The sequence below is a fragment of the Nesoenas mayeri genome (assembly GCF_963082525.1).
Source record: "Nesoenas mayeri genome assembly, chromosome: 10".
NCBI classification, from domain to species: Eukaryota; Metazoa; Chordata; class Aves; order Columbiformes; family Columbidae; genus Nesoenas; species Nesoenas mayeri.
The window spans coordinates 5,516,601-5,542,395 of record NC_137560.1 but is presented as its reverse complement, the minus strand read 5'-3'; the positions used below and the strand labels follow the sequence as shown (position 1 = coordinate 5,542,395).

General features: G+C 41.5%; 1 protein-coding gene across 1 annotated transcript; it reads left to right on the top strand.

Moving 5' to 3' along the window:
* Positions 1 to 6,368: 6,368 nt before the first annotated feature.
* Positions 6,369 to 24,336, top strand: SLC6A1 (solute carrier family 6 member 1; the record flags this gene model as incomplete). The annotated part of the gene is made up of 14 exons (XM_080350377.1): positions 6,369 to 6,603; positions 7,353 to 7,484; positions 8,913 to 9,013; positions 10,381 to 10,490; positions 10,610 to 10,742; positions 12,124 to 12,258; positions 12,373 to 12,476; positions 12,792 to 12,916; positions 15,145 to 15,257; positions 17,310 to 17,441; positions 18,007 to 18,109; positions 19,335 to 19,435; positions 21,485 to 21,652; positions 23,913 to 24,336. The coding sequence occupies 14 exons, from the start codon at positions 6,369 to 6,371 to the stop codon at positions 24,015 to 24,017; spliced, it is 1,797 nt and encodes a 598-aa protein (XP_080206503.1). The 3' UTR covers positions 24,018 to 24,336.
* Between the last annotated feature and the right edge of the window lie 1,459 nt (positions 24,337 to 25,795).

Here is a 25,795-nt window from a genome sequence, read left to right as displayed (position 1 = left end):
GTATCAGTCATGTTGGATCCCGCTGCAAGATGCAAGCTTGATCAATCTCCACCTGCTTAAAAGCATTCCAAACTCCTCTCTTCAAATGCATTCTTGTAGATAACTTCTCAGAGATTTGGTCAAAGCCACATTTTTTGGCCAGCCCTGCCTCTTTTTACTGGAGTTACTATACTTGTTGCATCAAATAAGATGTTACAATATTTATTTTTAGTTTTGCTACTGTATTTAAAAAACCTCCAGTTCAAGCAGCATTTTTGGGCAACTTTTTTGAAGTGGGGGTGACTGGGGGTGGAAGAGGAGTGTGGGCGTACAGGGCATGTTTGTACACCTCTAAAATACACCCTAAGTACATCTTACTGAAGCTTGTTTCATAATTCTGTATTCAACCAAGTGTTCATATGTTTTTTTCACAACCAAAACAGAGTACTGTTCATAAAAACATATCTTGGTAGTGCAGCATGCAAGGTTTTTTTTGCTTTTCTATACCTTCTGAAGATTTTCCAGCACATCTCACCTTCTCCCAGCTGATAATGATACATCAGCTTACACCCCCTGCAGACGCAGCAGCTTTTGTGGATTACCATTTCATATTTAAGCATGCATAGCTTTCCAAAGTATCTCAGCAAAGTACATATGTGGTGTATAAATAGTTAAGAAGAAAGAGTAGAGAGATGCACGGAATGTCTACATACAGCTTATAAAACCAGATGTTCAGAGAATGTGTAATTTAGATTTCTTTCTGCAAGTGTGGCTGTTAATAGTGAAAGAAATATAGCTGGCTGGACAAATTTAATCAGACAAATGCTTGATCTGTGACACTATTAATTCTGTAGATCTGATTTTTTTATTTATTTTTTTTTTTTAACCAGAGGGAAGATCATGTTAAAGTCAAAATATAGACTTGTATAGCTTTTAACTTGAAAATAGCAAGCTGCTATGGACAAGCATCCAATCTAATTTAGATATTACATACAACTCTATTTTGGGCCAACTTCAGAAGTACTAACAGCCAGCTAAAGTCCTTCAATTGTTGCTATGCTATCTTTGGAACCCTGATATACTTCACTGACTAAACATGGGGATTGGGTGAAATCATGTGACATTTTATTAGGCGGTAAAAATATTAAGATCTACTATTTAGTTTATGCAAGCTAAACACAAGAAAACCATTACAGAAAGGCTCATGCCATTACATCCACCTAAAATCTAACAGTATTTCTCAGATAAGGCCCTGTTGCTAGCAAGCTTTTCCACAAATAGGTATTTGCACAAAATCTAAACCCTTTGTAATTCCTTTAGGTAAAATTAAGGTGAAAATATGGACAGTGGTATTTAGATTTTGTACCTTTTTGTGGTGAAAATAAAATTGCCTGTAGTTAGTCTTCTGGAATAGTAATAATTTTCCTGTCCACATTTGTCTTACCTCTGATAATTCTTGCTGCTGCTATTATTTTGCTATTTTACAAAAGATCAAGTCAGCTTCAGTCTCCATTTGCTCAGTGTGGTTTGCCAGAGCTCTGTGGAATGCTCAGCTGGGGAATTGGATGCCGGTGCAGATGCAACAAAGGACAGATTTTGTCACAGTGATGCCGGATTCCACATATCCATCTTAAGAAATGAAATGGGGACAAACACCCTGAAAAAATTCTGAAAATGGTGATGGCTTTTTGTGAACAGCAGAGACTACAAGAAAGTTCAGAAGAGGTGAACCAAAAGAAAAGGAATTAATCTGTTTTGTCTCTTCTCTCTTTGTGGGCTTCCTTCCTTCCTTGCTTGCTTCCTTCCTTCCTCCTTTGCTTGTTTGCTTCCTTCTTTCCAACAGTATCTCTCCTATAAAAGAATAATAAAACAAAGCTCAATGCACTCAAGTCCTCTTTTTACACTTTCTATATTTCAGTCCCATTTAATACACTCCAGGATGCTGCTGACATGGGATATATGTTTTGCTATGAAACTTAGCATATGCATGGTCTCCTGACTTGATTGCCCAATACAAACAGAACAAAAGTGCAAATAGCTCGTGGCCACAGTCGGGCAGAGGAATCATACCTTCAAAGTTTATGAAGCCAATGTGGCATTATCTATAACAGCATTTCTTCAGCGTCTCTTGAATGAAGCTGCTGTGATTTTGTGTTGTGTGGAGCCCTTGGAGCTGCTGCCCTCCAGGGAGGGAGGAACACAATGGATTGCAGGGGAGGGAGTAATGAACTTTGAATGTACCAAGGTTCATCATTTGAAGGAATTGGGGTTTCCTACTGACTATGTGTGCTTCTGAACTGTCCTATATTGCCTTTTGCTATCACTTGTGAAAGATGATAGTAATATTGCTGTTCGCTTTCATTTTATGCAGCCAGTTCTAAACTCTTCATATCCACTTTTATGCAGACCAGGAGAGAAAATGCTTTTATTAATTAAGTGGCACTCTCTTTGTTCCAGTTACCCTGGTTGTGCTTATTACCTTGGCTGCTATGTGTGCTTGGCGCTCTCGAGTCATTCTTCTCTTGTGTGGTGGTTATGTGGGACAACCAGATGGTATCCAGCCCCCTGTTTTAGAGGGCTTTCTCCTCTTGGCTCAGCAACCCTAGTAACTGAAGTCAAGGAAGCTCTATTGTGCACTGAGGAATGTGGTGAGAAGCTGCTGTGCCCTTCCTAGCACGCTCAGCCTTGGCACGAAGGAACCGGGGGAGCAAAGACCAACTTATTTGAAAGATATCTCCATCTTTTTCCCACAAAGCATAACGTGCATAGCGAGTGTCGTACCTGCTCTGCTGGATGACAACTATAATTTGTATTTTGTTTTGCCCAAGCCAACCCCCAGAGCTTACATAAGTGTCTTTTTGTCCCATTCCATGTCAGACCAATTTTAAATTTAAATTCCAGTGCTGTGGGATATTGCCTAATCAGATTAGAGGGCATGCACCAAGTATCTTTACAGCTGTATCATTAGTTCTTCTAGGTTGTTGTACGTAAGTTGTGGATTTTGAAGTCCTACTGTATATGAAGGATGTGGGTTGGAGGTTAGGGGTTACCTCTATTCTCGTAATTTATTATCATTTCTCAGACTTGGAGAAAATAGTTTTTCATAGCATGGAAAAAACCTTCGTTTCAAGCCTATGGAGTGAAAGCATTTTTTCATTGTGTGATGCTGATTTGCTTTATCACCATATATGCACAAATGTCCATGCACTCACACCACTGACAGTAACACCTCCAGCAGGGTTTGCAAACAGAATAATGGCTTCAGCAGCGGTAGGACAGGACAGATGGCTGTAGAGCCTTCCTACCCTTTAGCCCTCATCCAGGTCATTGATAAAGATATTAAACATAACTGGCACCAAGACTGATCCCTGAGGAACGCATCTCCCTGTGTGGTTGTCTGAACTACTGCATTCAAGCTCTTTTAACATTAAAAGCCCCAGGCTGCCTGCCAGCCCCTCACCTGCAGCACAAGTGTGTGCACACTCGCTGGGCTGCCTTGTGAAGTTTCAGCCTGGCATTCAGCAAGCAGGTCTGGGCACCTTCCTCCACAAGGACTCGCAAAATCCCAGGTTCTTTGTCTTATTCATGAAGATTTTTGAACTAACCCCCTGGTTTATCTTGCTCATGGACCCTTACACTGGACTAAATTACTCAGGTTATTCAGCAGAGGCTTTAATGCATACCCAGAAGTCTGCAGGGTGCAATGGGGCTGGAAGCGCTGGGGCTGGCTCTGCCCCAGCACTCACCTGTATGGAGGTGTCAGGGGCCAAATCCACCTTCCTCTGGGCTTGGTCACTTTGGAGATGCAACACAAATCCTTTCCTGGAGTGCCAGCTGGGAGGATGAGTTTTTTCCTCATCATGAGGCAAACGAGAGATATACATGTATATATACGTATATGTATGTAGTGTTGGTTGATTGGGTTTTTTTTAATGTTGTTTTGGGTTTCTTTTTTCACTCATCCTCAACACTCAGCCTCTTTGAGTACTTGGAAAACTCATACTGATGATAAAGCACAGGCCAAATATAAATCCCAACAACAAAATCTAATTTAGTACAGGACCCATTTGTAGAAGTACTAGAAGACCCTGATGATCCTTTGCTTTGTGAAGCCTGTGTTGGCGACACGGAAGCCCTATCAGTTCTGTGTGCTCATCAGCAGGTGGTGCTGGCCAACTGCACATGGTTCGTGCTCTCCTGGAGCTCTGCACCAGCAGCTCTCGGACATTTCCCTGGGGAGGTCAAATCCCAAGGTGAGCTCAGTCCAGCCTCAGAACAGGAGCCCCATTTTGCCAGCACTGTGATCTGTATGCCCTTGGGCATAAGGAACTGCTCAAACTTCTGACTGCAGCCAGAAATGACATTTATTGGAATACGAAGTTGGAATACTTGCTCTGAAATATGGAAAAATAAGTCCAGTTTTATGAAGGGGAGATGCGTACACAGAGGGACTTGTGAGGATGTGAAAGTTCATAAATGGATCTTCCCTCTTTGAGTCCCATCTTGAAGTGGAACACAGAGGACAGTTCCAAGCATGGTCCTTGTTTCTCCTCACGCCAGCATACCTATAGCTGGTTCTCCTTCAGCTTCCTACTGCAACTTTTTTTTTATTATTGCATGTGACCTTATAATAAGCATTATAATCATGCAGCGATCATAAACGAGAAGTTAAAGAGCAGTGTTTATAGCAGAGTCTTTACATGGACTTTTTTTTTTTTTTTCTTTTAATATCATTTACAAATAGAAGTGAATGGCTAATAATCTCAATCTTCCTTTACACAATCTGTAAAGAAAATGATTGTTGATCTTTGCATGACCTTGTGGCCAATGTTGTCAACGTCACCGTTAGGTCTGTGGTCTCTGTTTGAGGACTAGTAACTGGCATATGGTAAAATAAGTTAATAAGAGGAACTAGACAATAAATCCATCACAAAGGGGCATACAGGTATAACAGGCACCAGCTCTCTCACTGTGTTTCTTCCAGTTGAAGTGGAGCTGAGGAAGTTTGCAGGAGTTACATGCACTTCGGAGTTGACTGAAATAGCCCAGGTCACTTTCATAATGCGTGTTTGATTCCTTGATTTTTTTCTTTCTTTAGATTTTGGAAATTTATGTAGAACCAGTAATGGTTTTTGACAAGGGTCAAGAATGCAACCCATGTTAGGAAATAGAAACTGAAAGTCTGTTACACACAGTGCTTATAATTTAAGTTTAGTGAAACATTTGTCTTGTATTAGCAACTAATTATAATCACATGTAAAACTGAACATCATTACCCAGGATTAAGTCCTGTTGCTTGATCTCATTTGTTGTTTAATTCCTTTGGGGGCGTTTTAGAGAAAGGTGCTTTAGATCAGTGCACACTCTTCATAACATTTTAAATTCCCTATTAAAGGTGGCAAGTGCTATTTCTTGATAGCCACAGACTTTTTAGCAGAGCCTGTTGTGACAGGACATGTGGTGATGGTTTTGAACTAAAAGAGGGGGAGATTCAGGCTGGACATGAGGAAGGAATTGTTGGCCCTGAGTGTGGTGAGAGCCTGGCCCAGGTTGGCCAGAGAGGTGGTGGATGAACCATCCCTGGAGACATCCCAGGCCAGGCTGGACGGGGCTCTGAGCAACCTGAGCTGGTGAAGGTGTCCCTGCTCATGGCAGGGGGTCACTGGGTTTGCTGGGAAGGGCCCTTCAACCCAAACCATTCTATGATTCTTGTAAATAAAGGAACTTTACAATAATGGAAATTCCCCGTGAGTTTTTTAAATGCATAACAATGAAATTGATCGTTGCACAAGTTCTGCGTTGTTATAAATATTATTTACTAGGCTGTTAAATAGAAATCTCATTACTGATTCATCTTTTGAATAGAGATATATAAAATCTGGGCTGTACACTGTGTGCAATCCGGTGCTGCATTTTAGAATTATTTTGTTTCTGTTGATTCGTAAGAGATCTATAGGGAAAAAAATACCAACTGATGGCTTGGAGATGGTTTTGATGGACCACAGTAGTTCTTCTGCCCAGCTTCCTACCAAGTCACTAAGGGAAATCCAAAGGGCAGAAACAGCTCTTTCTTGAGCCACCTGCATTGCAAAGCTTTTCTGGCAGCGAGCTCTCTGGTCACAGTATGTTTCTAAGTTGCCTAAAGTACTGGTGAAGCAAATCTGATTTGTGTGGTTTTGTGTTTTACAGATCAATCCAGACGCTGGTACAGGACTGGGGATTAGCTCATAACCCATCCCGGCAGCTGGGGGCCCGGGGGGGTGTCTGTCCCGCCGAAGCCGTGCCTGCCCGGGGGGGTTCCGCCAGCCGCAAAGCTGCTGTCCACGTGGACCGGGGCGGAAATCTCTCGTCCGGCTGCTGCCAGAGCCTCTCCAGCCAAACCCAGAGACATGGCAACAAACGGGACAAAAGTGGCAGACGGACAGATCTCCACGGAGGTTGATGCTTCAATCACCAATGACAAGCCCAAAACCTTGGTAGTAAAAGTGCAGAAGAAGAAGACGGGTCTTCCAGACCGAGACACTTGGAAGGGAAAATTTGACTTTCTTATGTCCTGTGTAGGTTATGCTATTGGCTTAGGGAATGTGTGGCGATTTCCATACCTTTGTGGCAAGAATGGTGGAGGTATGTTTGCCATTTCATTCTTACAATCCAGGATATATTTCTGTATTAGAATTCACCACGAAAATTATCAGTGAAACAGAACTTGATTTTAACAGCTTTTTCTTGTATAGGTGTCCTTTCTGGTTTGGTTTGTTTTGTGGGTTTTTTTCTTTTTATACTTTTCCAGGAGGGTTGGAACCATTTTAGAGTGTGGTGCTCTGCTTTGAGGTCTGCTCTGGAGTTTATTCTGCCTTCTACTTGGCAGGTGCTTTTAAAAGACCATAAGACATTAGAGCAGAACTAAAACACATTGTCTTCCAGTCCTTCAGAGGCCTCTCTTTTGGATGGAGTTTTAGAGAGGATTGCAGCTTGTAATACTGACTCTAAGCTTGCCATAAAAGACAAACTTAGCTGGAAAGCAGCCAGTTCTGGCTAAAGCCTTAATGCTATCTGCATGCTCCTGTGATAGATGAAGGCAACTAAATACAGAGTCTTCTGGATTTTAGCTTTTTACTTAAATGGAAAATATTTGAATGATGAGGAGATTATATATATATATATATATTTATTTATTTGTTTTTTGTTTTTTTAAACTTATTTTTACCTCTTGAGATACTGGTTGAGAGCTGCTTTTCACAAGCTTTTTTGAAAAGTTACACCTAAGAGGGGAAAAAATAGGGTTTATTTTCATATACAGCAGGGATGGAAACGGTGTAAACTCAGTAGTGGTTTTCCCTACTGTAAGAGACTTTCTCCTTGTTTCTTTTTAGGTGCATTCCTGATTCCCTATTTCCTTACCCTCATTTTTGCTGGAGTGCCACTGTTTCTCCTGGAGTGTTCCCTCGGTCAGTATACATCTATAGGAGGCCTTGGGGTGTGGAAGCTTGCTCCGATGTTCAAAGGTACAGCATGCATTTGGATTACTTTCCATTTGTTTCCAAGTTGCACAAAGTGACAGGGCAAGGATGTTTCTTTATGCCTTCATATTTTTACTGGAACCATAATTTTCTAGAGAAAACCTTCCTGAGGTGTAACTGATAATTTTGAAACATGCTAGGATATTCATCATTCCCTATTAAAAAGAGCAAGAGTTAGGCATTAGGATCTCACAAACTTATATTTGAACTTCAAAAACTTATTAGTTTTTTGTGAGAACATATATAGACTGTTCAAAGTAGTGTATTAAATCTAGAAATAGTTGTCAGAGCAGGTGTGGAACTCTATTCACAGCAATTTGGTAAACGGTGTTTCTGTTTGGGGTCACAGAGGTTTCTATCTCCTGTTGTTCTTTATTGAAATTCAAAAGCCAGACACTTCAAAGGTAGCTACTTCATGCTGAATTGCTGAAGACAAGCTCACTCCATACTTAGATTTTTAGTTAGTTTGAGATTTCTCATTGCTAGAACCTCAAGGTTTTAATCTAGATTCTGCATAGACCTACAAACCTCACAGACTGTGCTTTTTGCCTTCTAATCCCAAATTCTTGGACACGCAAGAACTCCTGAGCTGACTTCTGGACCAGCAGAGGAGCAAGTTACACTTTGAGTTATAAATTACTTCACACAGTGAAGGGTATGGTGACATAAAAGTTTATTTAGAGTGGATTTTGTTCTAGGAAAATTCGTATGGGGAAAACCAGAGAGATGAAAGTGTTTCTTACAGAGAATTATTTTAACTTTGCTGGAGTTACTCATGTTGGAAGGGAGCACACTGCAAAGCACAGAGCCCTGCTTTGCATTATACTGATTTTGAGCTTTTCCTCGTGTTTTGTGTCATGTGAGAACTGTCACCAGCCTTGGATATTTAAAATACCCCTGAAGCCCGTGTGTGGAGTAGAGGACAAGACATTGTCATCATGGAACCCCAACATTTCTTTAGTCTGAGATGACATAATAGCGTTATACTCAGTGTCGAGCACTTTGATCGGTATTAAGTGGCCACCTGGGCTGGTAACTCATTCCCAATTTGCAGGCATCCAGAGGTTTCTGTGGGACTGCAGCTTCAGAGAATGAGCTGATTTTGCTCTTTTCCCTAGGAGTAAAAATCACCTGTAAAATCTCAGCAGCAGCAGCAGTGACTGCTTACTGCAACATGGAGAGAACTGGACACTAGGATTAAACTTACGGCTGACTGAACTATCACCTAAATCAGGCACCTTTTTATAATGGTACTTCTAAAAAAAATCAAACAACTTGGCTTCTACAAAATTTGGCTGATGGTATCAGCCCCATATGTTGTATTTGTCCTTCTGAGCTGCACCTCTTCAAGTGGCACTTGCACAGACATTACTAGAAGTGACCTTCCTTTGTTTCTTTTTGTTTTCTTTACAGGTGTGGGACTAGCTGCCGCAGTCCTTTCCTTTTGGCTAAATATTTACTACATCGTGATTATTTCGTGGGCCTTATACTACCTGTATAATTCCTTTACCACTGTAAGTGCATGTGTGGGACGGGGGGTTGGAATTGTTTGTTGAATGTAAACTGATATATAAATAGCTGGTTAATCTGTCTCGCTATAAAGGTGTGAGATTAACACAAAATGCATAGAAATCAGTAGGATAAGCCATTTCTTACTAAAGAAAAACTATCCTCTGCCTTGGAGCCCGAAGGCCAGTCCTTCCCCTGAGAAAATTCTGGTATATAACTGTTTTTTTTTTCTCTTGAATAACAGCCACACAAATGTTGTTTTTTTGGGAAACAGTATGCGTTTTAATAGTGGAGGGGTTTATTAAAAAATCCTCATGGACTGGAAGGTCTGTGATTTGATTAGCTCTGAGCTTCCATTCATTGTTTTTATTTTCTTTTTGTTTTCTTTCTTCTTAAATTTATCTTTAGCTGTCCTGTTTGCTCCCCTTGAGAACGATTCATCAGCTGAGTAGGTCTTGTCTGATTTGTGGGGTTTGGCCATCTGAGGAAGCATCTGACATAAGTCTCAATAATTAATGCATTATTGTTCAACTGTTGCCTCTTCTATAAATTCTATTCACACTTGCTTGTTCTCGGCCTTAAAGAATTGTCTCTTGTCCGAGTTTTCATTAATTACTTTCTTGATTGTTTCTGGTTTTGTTACCCTCTGATTTGTTATTGATGTGAAAGGTCAGTCATAGGCGGGAAGTGGTGCACTGGCCCACATTAGATTAATGTTGGCTTCTAATTCCCTTGAAGCATCTTATGCTTGTACTTGAAACATGCAGTACCCTGATACAATATTTTCTGTGAGAGGATTTTTCCAAGACTGGTCATCAGAAGAATATCTAAATTGTATCTATATGAGATTTATTCTAATGGATAACGTGGAAATACGTTCTGCCTCTCAGAAGTTCTGAAAGATAACTCAATGTCATGGGCACATGTAGAAAATGCATGTAGAAAATAGGAAGTTTTCATTTTTCTAATTGCCCCCTGACCCAAGGGGAAAATGGAAATCTCTCCTCAACAACCACCACAGCTTGATTGCCTCTAGTGCAACATGAGCTAACAGGACCTCCAGGAGATCTTTCCTGCTGCCCTTGTTTCTTGTAGCCCCCAATACACTCTCACATGTTGAGATGTGTATCAGACTCCAAAGCATTTGGGTTGATATATTAAAGAAAGGAGGAAATATTTTCACACCTGATGCACACAACTGATAAGAAGTGAAATAAGTTGAGTGGCAGATGTGCAGCACACTGTGTTCCCCAGGGTGTATAACTCCAAATCTATTAGTTCTCCACTCAATTGTCATTTCTAGTAAAGAGGGTATTGCTTGCTTGAAAAGCATTTGACTGTTTAGGTTTTTTTCTATTTATTTCTTAAATAGACTCTTCCTTGGAAACACTGTGAGAACCCATGGAACACTGACCACTGCTTCTCCAATTACACCTTAGCAAACACCACCAACATGACAAGTGCCGTGGTTGAATTCTGGGAGTAAGCTGATAATTTTTCTCTGTATCATTTCTGCGTATATGCAAGGGTCTGCTTGTTACAATTCAAATACCATCTTCTGATTTAGTTGTTAAATACACCATTCTGTTGGCTTATTCTAGACGCAACATGCACCAAATGACTGATGGATTGGAAAAACCAGGGCAAATCCGATGGCCACTAGCAATTACTCTTGCAATTGCCTGGATCCTCGTGTATTTTTGTATCTGGAAGGGGGTAGGCTGGACCGGAAAGGTAAGATTAAAAAGTACCCTAAACAAATTTCAATTAAAAATGCCCTTTTTACCCAAATATTCTGAAAATCCGTGAGGTAAGAGGCACTGGGGATAGTTTTGCTGGCATAGCTCTGTGAAGTATTTCATCTCTAACTTTTTTCAATTGATCCAGCACCATGTTTTTGAAAGCGCTGGCTCCTCTGTATCTCCTCTGTAGCTGGCTCTGACCACAGACTGGGATGGTATGTTCACTTATAGACTTCATGGCTTTGCCAGGTATAAAATTGCCTAAAAATATGGCTGCTTGTTCCTGGGATGAACATCCTAGCTGGTTTAGAGAGCAGCAGAGTGTGGATGCAGCGTTTGGGCTTCAGTGAGAAGGGTGCATTTATTGCACTGCTCTTGCCGCGCTCGGATACGTAGGTGCAGAAGCTGCATCGGCATAAGAGCTGCTCCTCCTGTCCTGGTGCACAGGCACATTTCCACGCTCTGCTACTTGGACTATGCCTCGTTTGAGTGCAAAATAGAATTTACCATGAATTAAAGGAAATTATATTATTGACAGACCTTTCTTCAGGATGAAAGGGCAACAACATCTGATATTGGTATATATATCCCTCCCTCGCCCCAAAATGACAGGGAGAAATCTGAGGGAAATGAAAAGCCACAGCCATGAGGCCTGGAGGTAACTGAAGGCTCGGGCTGTAAGGCCTCCAGCCTGGGGTAGAGGACTAGGATTTGTTCACACTGAAAGAATTAATTGTTAGCCTTTGACAAGATAGTTGTAGCTGTGACCCACCTCAAGCTGCACGTTGAACATGGCCTAGTTGAGCTCAGACCCAGCTTCATTTCTCCTCTCTGCAAAGGTGGCAAAAAAGGGGCTGATGGTTTGAACCTGACTTCATAGCATCTTTTTTTATAAGGCTTTTGAAAAAGCAAGAGAGTAGGATCCTGCAGGGCAATTATGGCATGAGATAGATGAGGAGAAAGTGTTTTAAAAACACAAGACCAGCTGTCTGAGAGCAGGAGAAATAACCTGACAGATGTTGTTCTACAAGCAGGGTAGAAGTACTTGAACCTTGTGCTTTTGGGAGCTCCCCTTGTTGAATACAAGAAAGAAAAGCATGAGCTCATCATGTGGAAATATCCCAGTCCACTATATTCCACCTCCAGGGCAGTCAGCAGCAGCCGCCTGCCGTGGAGCCCTGGCCTTGAGGGAGTTCTGCAGCAGACAGAATTCCTTTCCGCACCGAGCTTCTCCATCAATAAACGCGATGATTTTAAAAGTCAGCCTCAGTTGCCTGCTACAGTTCTTTTAGGGAGCAAATATTTTCTGAAGTGTTAACAAGCACAAATAATTGTTCTTTTGGCACTTACAATGTCTTGTTTCTTCACATCAGGTGGTATATTTCTCTGCTACTTATCCCTATGTTATGCTGCTTATCTTGTTCTTCCGTGGTGTAACACTGCCTGGAGCAAAGGAAGGGATTTTGTTCTATATAACTCCCAACTTCAGCAAGCTTTCAGACTCTGAGGTAAGTATTCAATCCCTGTAAACAAAAGTTTCACTACTAACTGTTCACCTTTCAGACATATGTCCTGCTCAAGTGCAGAAACAGATATTTAAAAATATTATTTCCTGCAATCAGGTTTGGCTGGATGCTGCCACACAGATTTTCTTCTCCTATGGTTTGGGTCTTGGTTCACTGATTGCCCTTGGAAGTTACAACCCTTTCCACAACAATGTTTACAGGTAAGCAGGTGACCGCACAGATTACAGTGGCACTTCCCTATCTCAGCTTGAGCTGGATTCTGTCTTTCTGTGTTATAAATAATTGAAATAAAGTGTAATCTTGGATCTGAATATTAGATGTTATGTCTGACTAGCAATGACTTGTAAAACTGCATTTACACTAATGGGGAAACACTATGACTTGTCTGGCATGAAATGAAACCTGAACTATGAAGTCCTGAATCATGAAAGCTTTTCACAGGAAAGAAGAGTAATATACTGATGAACAGTAGCCTTGCTTTACGGATTGCTTAAAGCATTTTACCTTCATTTCAGGGACTCCATCATAGTGTGCTGCATAAACTCATGCACAAGCATGTTTGCTGGCTTTGTCATCTTCTCTATCGTTGGATTCATGGCTAATGTCACAAAGAGGCCTATTGCAGATGTTGCAGCATCAGGTATCCAGCCTATTATTTTCTAAATTGTTCAGTGGCATCAGTTATTTTTTGTTTGTACCTTGTATCCAGCTGCTCCATGTAATTGTTCAGAACCCCTCCCTCCAAACGTTCCTCAGCTCCCCGTCATTTCAGTCGCCCTTACTGATTGCAAAAAGGAGAGCGTTGGTCCAAACCTCTCAAAGCAGCACCAGCAAAAACCCTTTAATGTGGAGCAGCCTGCCCAGCGCTCGCAAGCCCTTGGTGTGGAGAGCGGGCAGGCAGAGACTCATCTTGGGCTGAGGCAATTAGTACTAATCTCTGCTACTTACAGGGACAGTGTTTACAAGAGGTGGCAGCGCAGTGAGCTGCTTCAGTGCTTAGCTGCGACATCAGATTACGAGTCCCTTGCTACAGAAATTCTTAAAAGCAAACCAAAAGGAGGAATGATGGTCGTTATGTTTTAGGAGCCCATATTCTCCAATTCAGTTAGAGTTTGAAATTCCTTTTACTGTTTCTTGAGGTTAAGCCCTTGGAGACAGATCCATTTCTCACCTGTTCAGACCTACAGCTGTGATGAAAGTTGTTTTACGCAGGGCAGCGAGGCGTCCGTGGCAGGATTCTGCTGTTCTGTGCAGTTCCTTGTCTGTCCTCCAGCTGAAAACACTTCCCGCAGCAGAGCAGATGGCTGCCCTGACCCAGCTGGTGCACCAGATCCTCATTTAGCAGTTCTGGCCACAGGGAGGGATCTGATAACTGAAAGCTTGGTTGGAAGTTGCTGGTGGACAAAATATGTCTTACTGTACTAGCAAACACATCCCATTGATGAAATATTCCCCTGGTTAGAAAAGCAGATAACTTAAACCCTAAAAATAATCTTCAAGAAACTACACGTACAAAGAAATGAGGAAAAAAATTAAAATGGCATACACTGTTCTCAAAAAATGCTCTGGAAAGTCAGTGGTGTGTGAAATAAGCTTCTTGGATGTATGTATTTGATACAGATGTAACTATATAAAGACTACACCTGCAAACAAACTCATATTTTTATATCATATTAAGCTCCTAAATGCATTTTAAGGTACCTAGGATAATAGGCTTTTGAAAGATGGATATGACCTCCTATGGCCACTAACTGCAAAAGAAATCGAAGCTTTTAATTAAGGCGTCTATTTCTCTGAGCAAACTCAGAAACTGATGCTGTTTTTAGCACCCTGAGGCATGTTGTTTTGCGACCTTTTATACAGCTTTGTAAAACAAATAATGTCATTAAAAGCTGTCTGCATTTTGGTAGAATGTGTAACAGAGTAAAATTAAGAACATAGTTATGGTTTTTATTTTACTTTTACTACTGCCATTTGGAAAGCATTCCAATCATTGCTGCTGCTGCAAGCAAATAGTTGTTTCAAGATCTGCATTTCATTTACTTAGACAATTCAGGTGTCTAATGCCAATCCCTGCTCCACTGGTGTGAAAGCGGTATGTGTCCAGCCACTTAGCACAGACAGACTGACTTTTACTGAACTCTGGAAAATCGGATACCCCCTTAGGTGAGGCACACTAAATTTATTTCTCTGATTATTTAGTTTGCTACAAGTTTCACTCTTAACCTGACATCAGCTGGTTTCCAGCTATGCCATGACAATGAAAAGAGCTCCTTTTTTAATAGGAATTCATATCCTCCTCCCAACACTGTGCACCCAATCAGCATTTAGCAAGAACACAAATGAAAAGGTTTGCCTGTTTACAGCTATGTAGCTTATTAAAATGTGTATTACGAGATAATTCATGGAATGGAATAGCAAATGGGAATACTGTTAATGCGGGAAAGGTTCTCCATTTCTGAGCTTTGTTTCTTGGTTGTGTGCAAAGCGATGACAGCTATCAGTAACGGCTAGAGAGGGAGAGGACTCTGGTTGGGACCTGGGCAGCAACCTTAGCCCAGGAGAACAGTCCCTGTTGTTGCTACACAAAGAGGTCTCTAAGGAGCAGTTTCTGAACTGCATCCAGTATTTTCCTTGGTTCGTTAGTTTTGGGGTGTTTTTTTCTACTATTTGGTTTGGTTCATTTTTAAAGCAAGATCTATGCGCTGACTTGGTCAATGAACACTGATGAAGCTGAGATCTCTGCTCAGATGCTGCATCCTTGGCTGAGTCATTCAAATAAACCTAAACCCTGTGCATCAACAGGAGCAAATAATCACAACACCCCATCAGTCAAACTGACATTTTCTCTCCCGTTTCTCCCCCCAGGCCCTGGACTGGCGTTTCTAGCGTATCCAGAAGCAGTGACACAGTTACCAATTTCTCCTTTGTGGGCAATACTGTTCTTCTCCATGTTGCTTATGCTTGGAATCGACAGTCAGGTAAAACTGCTGTAAAAATTCATAATGAAGACTAATTTTCTGCAACTGTGCAGTACAAGGTTGGCCCCACCCTGTGCATTCTGCACTGCCAGCAGGAAGTGGTGCAGAAAATGGTTTCAGGAATAATCAGATATATAGTAAGAGGAAAGGAAAGACTAAGAGGTTCAGGGAGCCTAGGAAGTAAAAAACTGATACTAAGACACTTTGTCCTTTTAATGAACTATTGGAAGCATATACAAAATGTGCAGAGAATTTATTCTGCAGGCAAAAGGAACTTTCTTTGAAATCTTAACCATTCAATCACAATATTAAAAATAGCTTTGCAATGGTTGTCAGTGTGGAAGACACTGGGATATCTACAAGATGTAGATGCCACAAATATTCCTGAAAGGTGACTTCAGAATTTACCCCATATAACAAAAAACATGCAGCACACATTTCATTTTAAGCATATGAATATCAGGAGCAAATTCAGGAGGGAACAGGCTCATTACTGAGGACGTTCTGCATCTTAGCATGTTCTGAAATCACTTTCCAGTGCTAAAGATCAAGACTTGTTGGGTTTCAGGCCTTGGCTCAGTGTTACAGATGGGATCTGACAAGTGGAAATCAATGGAAGGGTGCAACCTAGAGGTTTTGCAAATCCAAATAAGATATTCTTCAGGGTTACTGTCTAGATTAAATAATTAAGTCATGCAATCTTTAAAAGAAGTTTATTGCACAATGAACAAAAAAGCACATAAAACAAGTGAAGCACTTCACATGCTACAAAGGACTATGTCCAACAAAAGCATTCATTCATCAGTAGTAATTTTTCAGCAGGTAGCAAATATATGGTAAGCACTAAGGCAAGCAGCCTGCCTTGTTTTGCAAAGCGTCCTCTGAGGCCTCTGTCAGGATGTCCCCGCTGAAATGTTTGCTCATTTGCAAGAGGCCGATTAGCGGCAGATGTGTCAAACCAACACCTGACAGGTACTGGCACAGTCTTCACCGCATCAAGGAATAGCAGAACTACTCGCTTAGTGCTGTGCTAGTCTTTCAGTAGATTAAATCCATCTTTTTCTATAAATCCAAGCTGACTTCAGCCTGTGAACCAAAATACAAAGAGACCAAGAGGGCATTTTATCCCGGAACATGAAAGGAAGGTGAAAATATGTATTTTCTGCGTCTTTGCTTTCAATAAGCTTCAGGCTTGACATTAGAACCTATTGCTCAGTCTAGGGGGAAACTACTGTGAAATTAATTGGGTCAAAAATATTCTTGAAAGAACTTGTCTCTAGGCAACTAACAGCTGAGGAAAGTAGTCTAATATTATTAAAAAGAATATATATCTACAGGCTGTCATGCTTTCTTCATTTTCTGTCCATCAGTGAAACATTTCATATGCTAGAATTTATAGGAACTGTAGCTATTGGTTAAATTCTGATTGCACTGCTGGAATTTAATAAGATTTTACATACACTCTGGTTTTCATTATTTCAGCCATCATAATGATAACATTTAATTTGAATATATACATACAGAAAAACTCTGAAGTATGGCCTTGCTTTCTGTTTGGAGGACCACATCCCCAGCTAAAGCCTTTTCTGGGGATACAAAAAGTATTTGATTTATTAACATTATGTATGAGACTCAGTCTCATGTCTTTAACCTTCACCTTGAAGCACTAAGCTAATTAGACTTTTTGTGTCTATTGGCTTTCCTGTATGTGAGTAAATCACAGAAAGAAGTGTAAGTTTTTGAAGGATCTGGGGGTCAAAGCCTTCAACTGTAGGCTGATCATCTTCTGTCATAAGAACAAGCACTTTACGTTCATAAAGCGCATGCTGTAGTTCATAGTTTGGGATGTTGAGTATTTTTCTAGCTGGAAACCTCTTTGCACAGAAACAAGGACCTTCAGCAGCACTGCTTCCACTCAAGTCAAGTGAATTTTCATTCGTTTCATGCATGCAGCCTTAGGCCAGTGATGAGTACTATTGAAAACTCCTCTCCTAAATGTAGCCCTGCTGTTGGAGTGTATCGTGTCATGGTTTACTCTGACCTTACTTGCAGTTCTGCACTGTGGAAGGATTCATAACAGCTTTGGTGGACGAGTTTCCGAGGTTGCTGCGCAATCGCAGAGAAATCTTCATTGCTGTTGTGTGCATCATCTCCTATCTGATAGGGCTATCCAATATTACTCAGGTATGTGCTGCAGAAGAACGTGATCTTGTGTCTGGCATACAATGTCTGTCTGCTTTCTCCCTGTCCTTGCTCCAACCAGGAGCCGTTGCAAACCACTGAAGTGGCCGGGATCTATCATCAGCAGTATTTAAAGCCTTCAGGCAGCAGACATTAAGTGTAAAATGCCTGTAGTCCACGGATGCAGTTTGTCCTTCTTCACGGTTCAGGTGACAAGAAAATACACATCTCTGCAGCCTGTCTCACAGTCCCAGAAGCAGTAGCTGGGGACATTCTCCATTGCGTCCCATGATCTACTACATTGCTAATTGTTTGAGGGAAAAGATTGAATTCTTGAACAAAAAGGAATAAGGTTAAGTCAAACCAATTAATTGAACTCCAGCAGTGATCTAATCTTTGTCAGTATTGACCTCAAGTGTTGTAAGAGTTTAACTTGTTAACTTTAATTAATTTACATTAATTTGTCCCTAACCTGTTTGCCACTGTTAGTTTGTGGCTTGCATTTTAATCTATCTTGAAATTGGAGTCCTTACTATTTATTTCAATGCTTCCTTCTTGTATGTTTTAGGGTGGAATCTATGTGTTCAAGCTTTTTGACTACTACTCTGCCAGTGGAATGAGTCTCTTGTTCCTCGTATTCTTTGAGTGCATCTCGATATCCTGGTGCTATGGTAAACAATATGTTTTTACTTTTTCCGTAAGTTTTACACATCATAAGGATACACAATCTACTGATCTGTTCTTTTGTCTGTGCCCATGCCGAGGGCGGAACTGAAACTGGCCTTGTTTTATGTGCACATAATTCCATTGAGTAGTCGGATTTGGCTTGTGGAAGGTACTTCTGCCTCTTTAAAACACCCGATATAAACACATTTCAGGAACACTAAATAGGTGATGTCTCCCTCTTTTTGTTCCCACCCCCTTCCTTGGAAAGCCTGGATCTTCAGAGATGTTAGGTGCTGCTGTTCTCAACACAATGACTTGGGTCTTTGGACTTTGTTGTGTTTCCAGAAATGACTGTCACTCTAGGATCGTACAGGCTCCTTGGTCAGTTGTATCTTGCATAACTTCCCTAAAATATCCAGAAGTCTGGCCTGACAGGCTCTGGATATAAAGAGTAATGAAGGTGTATCGTATGCTTGCCCCAGAGTATGTGTGAATTTGACCTTAGTTCTGTGTTAGCAAGACCAAGGACCTGCTCCCATGATTACAAAACTGATTCAGCACTAGATAACAGAAGTCTTTCTGCTGTCTTTTGATGGGCTTAGGAGATGGAACAGCATTGTGTAGGGGACTGATGCTGCACATGAATCCAGCAAATGGAAAAATACACTGGCTAAAAAAATGAAGAAAAATGCAAAGTTATAAATAATATGATAGACATACCTTTTAGGAGCTGCTGGAGTGCTGGCAGGTAGCAGCAGCAGCAGAAGGGCTACTCTTTGAGTTCATATGCAGTGCTGCATGTCTATGGTGGTGTGCATATATCCACACAGAGTGAAGCTGGTTAATGCTACGAGGAATTTATTAATTTAATTTAATCTGTAAAATATCATTCTAAATCTCTCATTCTAATAACAGTTAGAGTTGAAATTAAGCAAGAGCAATTTATCACATCTGACCTTCAGATGTACAGACCTCCTCAGCCTGTGCATGGGAATCAGTTTGCTGGTTGCTAATTAATTATAATGTGGAATATTGAGAACAAAGGATTCTTGGTGCTTCTAAGTCTGTACATTTCTTTCCCATTCAAAGAGATGAAAAGTTATCCTGGGGTCTGTACAGAACTTCCAGATATATCTCATCATTTATGACGGTGTCTCTCAAAGCCACTGAACTTTCAATTGAATCAATTATGTGATATGTTTCTATATTGTTTCTTATTTCTATATTTAGGTGTTAATAGATTTTATGACAACATCCAAGAGATGGTGGGATACAGACCCTGCATCTGGTGGAAACTCTGCTGGTCATTTTTCACTCCTATCATTGTGGCAGTAAGGAACAGTCTTTTCTTATATGATTCAAAGGATGTAAATTGTCATTTCCACCCCTGCAGGTTCACCTTAAAGAAGGAATGAGGTCAGAGTTAAGGATTTGCCATTGAAGGCAATAGGCACAACCCAGTGTCATTGGAGGGAGCCTGTGCCCTAAGAAAAGAAGCCCTGTGCAATTTTGTGATTTGTGTTAGTCCTCTGGAAATGGTAACTTGTCAAGAGTTTGATTAGCAGAGATAGAAAACTGTAAGAAACGAATTTTGACCATCTGTTGTATTCTCAGATAAAATGTAGCCATCTCTAAAGTCCAAATTTTCCATATACACAAGAATGGCCACACTTTGTAACCTGAATTCCTTCACAGTCACTCTTCTGGTAACACACTAGCATTATCAACCGATTATAAACTGATGTTCTTCTCTCATGGGATTCTGTGGAATATATTCCCCAGTTTGTACTGTGTTGCTACTGTTTTTTTCTGGCAAACTTTGCAAGGATTTTGTGCACTAGAAACACAGTGCAGCCTTTTCCCGATTTTAAACTTTTGATCCAGTTAAGCCCACAGAGTACCTTTTGAAATAATAAGCAAAGAAATGCAGATTTACTACACGTAGTGCAGTAAAACCCAGATGCAATATAAAAAACTCTGCTACTACACATGACACAATACTTCTCACTTGCTGATAGGTCTCTGATATTCCCACATAGGCAGCCCAAGGCCATAGAAAAGCAAACAAAAAGCACTAAAGAGAGGCACAAAAATGTGTTTATACTGAGGGTTCCTTGATTCTTCTCTACCCAGAGGAAGGCGGCTTCCATTTTTTGAAAAAGAGTGTTCAGGAAGGCATAAAAATGCATTTTGGTTGTTTCAGTGGTACAGTAAGAGGCAGGCCAGCGTTGTTTGTACAACTTAGCAGATTCCTCCTGTCTTGTAAAGTCTTCAGTGGAATTAGTTGTCCAGCGCAAGTTCACCGTGATGTGCCGATAAAATCCACCGCACCACGTTCTCCTCTCTGGGAACATGTTCTGCACGAGGCCTGAACCTGGGATCACAATGAGCTGCCGCCTTTGCTGGTTCAGCTGAGCAGCTTTCCCTGGTTTAGCCATTTGAAGCAGGCCGGGATGGAGGTCTTCATTGGGAACTTAAAGGAAAAATACTGTGTTTGCAGGTCCTCTCTTTGAAAACAACCCAAAAAGCAGTCCCCAAGTGCTGCTGCTCAGTGGTACAGTACATGGGTACGCAGGTATTATTCCCCAGGACCCCCAGCTTCCCCAATAGCCCCTTCCCTCTGGTTTTGTGCAGGTTCTCTGAGGACTCCACTAGTACCAGGGCATTCCCTGTACCAGCACACTGGATAATCTGAGATGCAGGTTATGTATGGGAAAATATAGTGTTAACGGGAAACATTGATTTTGCTAAGAAGCTTCTTGGGAAGCTATCTCCTCATCTCCTGTTATTGAAAAATTCAAAATGTTTTTTGAGTTTCCTAAGTTCTGTTATACAGAGAAATCTTCCTGAACTGCAGGTTCTATTCTGACTGCCCTCGTTTTCCATCACACATTTCATCAGAGGATCTGAACAACGTCAAAGCCTCTGGGCCGAGCACTCTTAGGTGGCGATAGAGAGGTCAGTGCAGAGCCAGGCTTGAAAGAACATTTCTTATTGCGAGCCTCCAGCAGCCCGTTGCTGACTGGTACAGTAGAGCTGGACCAATACTATTATTCCAATAGGAAAGTTAGTGGAAACAAACAAACTTCCCAATTTCAGAATGACAGTGATTTGCAGATTCCCAGGCTGGAGGTGAAGCCAGAGGGGCTGTGAGCAGCACAGAGGCTGACATGTGCCTGTTCGCTGCCACCTCCACCTGGAAGACCGGCCGGCTCCATCCTCAAGCCAGTGCCCGGTGGCCGTCACTAGGGACCAAAGGACCGTTTTCTCCTTGCCTGGGTGTAAAGGCGGCTTGAGCTCCAAGTCAGTCCAGAAAAACTCTATAACGTGAAAGATTCGGGAAATCTCATTCAAATCTTCTTTTCCGCTGTATTTTGCAGGGAGTATTTCTCTTCAGTGCCGTCCAAATGACTCCCCTCACGATGGGAACTTATGTTTTCCCAAAATGGGGCCAAGGAGTTGGCTGGTTCATGGCTTTGTCTTCTATGGTGCTGATACCAGGATATATGGCTTACATGTTTCTAACCCTGAAAGGCTCCTTAAAACAGGTAAGTCTCCCTTTTTGGCCTGAGTGCATGATTTCATCTTGTGAGACCTGTGCACACTGATAAAAGATTAGCAGGCAGTTATTTTCTACTATATCTTTCCTGCGGCCTTACTTGCTTAGAACAGTTATTTTTCATTGAGATCAAAACCACAAAAACAAGTACCAGAGAAAAGACAAGACAGCGTCTGTACCATCTGTTGTTAAACATAATTCACTGCATCAAATGTGGTCCTTTCCTCTGGGCTTTGACAGTTCCAGAACATCCCAGCTCCTTACACCTAGAAAACAAAGTAGCAGTTTACAAAATATGTACATTCTCCTTATTAATGGAAGATGTACTGTCGTGGATCATTGAGGTGCTGCTCTAAGGAATGGCAATCAAGCTCTTAGGACTAAGCCCACATCATTCTTGGTTTCCACGTGCCTGCTCACAGTGACCCTATTTAGCATCATCCTGTGATACTGTCTGAGATCTTATTTGCCGCGTTACACCTGTTCCAAGTGCCAGCAGCTGCAGCTGGGAGAAAGTTCATGTAAAATCTTGGGAGCGTTTGTAATGCTTATGCTGCACTTCCCTTTAGTCTTTATTTAAGGTGTTTCAGTTATGGCATGGAGGACATGAGAGGCCTTTTTCTCACAGCACTGCGCTCTTAGCCTCTCCCCGATTACTCATTCCAGCTGTTCAAAGGAGACGGCGCTTCCCACGTGAGAGAGGCATTCTGTGGCTTAAATGCATTTTAAGGTCTGAAGAGAAATGCTGCTAAAGGAGTGTGAAATGTTTAATGAGGTTATTGACAAGCATGTTGTTTATTAATTATTGCCATACTTAATTTTTTTTTTAATCTGGGTGCATCCTCAGCTTCCCCTCTCCAGCCAATCATCTCATTCTGTGCATAACAGATACTTCTTCAGCACAAGTACAGAAACACACGTCTCTGTCCTCTGTGACTGGGGAGCGAAAGATTGTCAAAAGGAATTTGTCAGAATTTCTGGAATATTCTCAAATCAGCTGACAGAGCAATCTTTGCAAGGAGACAGATGATCTTAAGCAGAATTGACGAGCAACGCCTCATGAATTGTTCAGATTTTGATCCAAATATTTGTCTTCAGCAAATTTCAAAAGACTCAGTGATGCTTCAGAGCAGTCTACCAAAAAACATTTTCCCCTCTGTTCTTAGTGCCTACATTTTTAATATATTTCGCTTGGTCTTATGGAAATGTTTGTGTGCACATGCAGAACTGTTGCTCTAAAATGTAGCTGCTGCTTGAACAGTGTTGTATAAGACCACAGTAAAAGTTACTAATCTCAGCCTTGCTGTGGATGAAGGTCTAATTTTTGAAAGAATTGACACATGATCGTTACATAATAGGAGGAGCCCACACCGCTCACAGGCTTCAATGAGCAAAACTGGGCTCTTTCTCTCCCTCTCCCCTTCTCTCCCTCTCCCCTTCTCTCCCTCTCCCCTTCTCTCCCTCTCCCCTTCTCTCCCTCTCCCCTTCTCCTCTCCTCTCCCTCTCCCTCTTCCCTTCTCCTTCTCTCCTCTCCCTCTTCCCTTCTCCTTCTCTCCTCTCCCTCTTCCCTTCTCCTTCTCTCCTCTCCCTCTTCCCTTCTCCTTCTCCTCTCCCTCTTCCCTTCTCCTTCTCCTCTCCCTCTTCCCTTCTCCTTCTCCTCTCCTCTCCCTCTTCCCTTCTCCTCTCCTCTCCCTCTTCCCTTCTCCTCTCCCCTCCCTCTCCCTTCTTCTCTCCCCTCCCTCTCCCTTCTTCTCTCCCCTCCCTTCTTCTCTCCCTCTCCCTTCTTCTCTCCCTCTCCCTTCTTCTCTCCCTCTCCCTTCTTCTCTCCCTCTCCCTCTCCCTTCTTCTCTCCCTCTCCCTCTCCCTTCTTCTCTCCCTCTCCCTCTCCCTTCTTCTCTCCCTCTCCCTCTCCCTTCTTCTCTCCCTCTCCCTCTCCCTTCTTCTCTCCCTCTCCCTTCTTCTCTCCCTCTCCCTTCTTCTCTCTCTCTCTCTTCTCCTCTCCCTCTCCCTTCTTCTCTCCCTCTCCCTTCTTCTCTCCCTCTCCCTTCTTCTCCCCACCTCTCTTCTCCTCTCCCTCCCCTCTCTTCTCCTCTCCCTCCCCTCTCTTCTTCTCCTCTGTTCCCCAGCCATGCTCAGCTTCTACCATTTGCTTGTGGTCTTTGAGCTCCCTGTCATGGGCAGAGCCCAGCTAAGACGGGTTGTAGTATATGTGACTTACTGCCTCACATTGACTGTTGTTCTTTAAACAGCGCATCCAAGTCATGATTCAGCCAAGCGAAGACATCACTCATCCCGAAAACGGGCCAGACCAGGCCCAACAGAGCAACTCTGCTAACAAGGAAGCCTACATCTAAACATCTGTATTGTAAAAGTACCAATACTACTCCAGAAATACAAAAAAATATGGTTGAATATGACCACAAATTTATGTCTGAGAATATAATTACCTACCTCTAGTGGCAAAAAAAAAGAAAAAAACAAAAAGAAAAAAAAAAAAGAAAAGAGGTCATCTCCACTCTAACGGAACCGCCATGGGTATGATCTGACCACTGCGCGAGCTCAGATGGTGACGGTGTTTTGTGTTCTCTGGCAATCCACAGACTGTTAATGTTTTTATCCTTTCACAATAATAGTCGCATATCTCTGAATTTGTAAATTGATGTGCCAAGACCTTTTTAATCTACCTTTTAGCACGACTATTTGAAGTTTTGTGCTGCTGATTTTTAGTAGATGATCATCAATATTTCTTACGGCTGAATCCCAAGACTGTTATTTCTGACTTTGCAGGAGTAAAATTAAGTTGGGAATTGTTTTGTACAAGAGAATGGAGTATTTTGTTAACAGATGATTTGCAGTGAAAAAGTCTGCCCTTAAAATTTGCTTCAGGCAAGGCGGGTGAGGGGGAAGCGGCGTCCTGCAGTGCCCGGCGCTCACAGCAGCCTTTAAAACATTCCCAGTGTAAATTCAGTTTATGGCTCCTTGTGGCTGGAAACGCCATCTGGACTTGGCCTTTCAGGATCATTTTCAAATAAGACCGTAAATTTCTTTTAAAAAATAAATATACTGGTTTTTTATCAAAAGAACATATATCTTTGTGGGTCAGTACTACATGATTCACATATGTTAGAGGCAAAATATGACTTCTAACGTTTTTAGCAAAATGAGAGGTAATATCCAAGAGCTCTTAAAGATTCCCAGGAGTAAAAGAAATACAAAGTATTTGCAATTCAAGCTCAGAATACTTGAGCTTTTATTATGCTGTTATTATTCTACTATTATTGCATTGCCACCAAAATAGAAACCAAAACAACGGCTTAAAAATTCTAATTTAGGGTTTAATTCACAACTGTTCTTTTTAAATTCATTCAAGGACCTTTAACCATTTTTAATCAGCAAATTAAAAAATACGAATCATTAGCACTTTGGAAACAGTTTTATTTTTATTTACGTATTATGTGTGGTGACGAAGGCAGGAGGAACAGCTATTTCAATAACCTATCCAAATCTCCGCCCTGGGCCGAGGCTGCATTTGCCACCCAGCCCGAAAGCCCCTTCGGCTCCGAGAGGTTCTTCCCTGTGTGGGAAATGCAGCGGTCGGCCCCGGATGGGATTTCTCATTTGGCAGCTATTTGACAGACACAAAGGATGATGGAAAATGCAGTTAGTTGATGTTTGATTGTAAATGACTGTGACAGAACTGTGCAATGAAACATGCTTTTCAACAACTTTTTGTGCAACGTACAATGTTAGATAGCACAATTTATGTAGAACTACTACGTGAAAAACATGTTAACTGTGAATGTTGGGTTTTTTGTTGTTTTTGTCTGAAGGTGACAAACGTTCTTGCAATAAGGTATTATTCTCAGAATGTCAAGCACATTATTGTAGAAATAATATATATACAATACACATGTATTTCAAACTACATCATAAAAATCTCCGAGTATGTTTGGTAGATTCTAAACTGTTTCATACATCAATTGTAAAATACTATGAGATCTAAGCTACATCCTACACGGCTATAGCTGAAATGCAAAAGTCCTGTAAGTCTTTGGGATTTAGAGGAAAACCGTACATCCTACGCAGACATTATACATGATACATACACATTATAATTGTGAATTTCATTAGA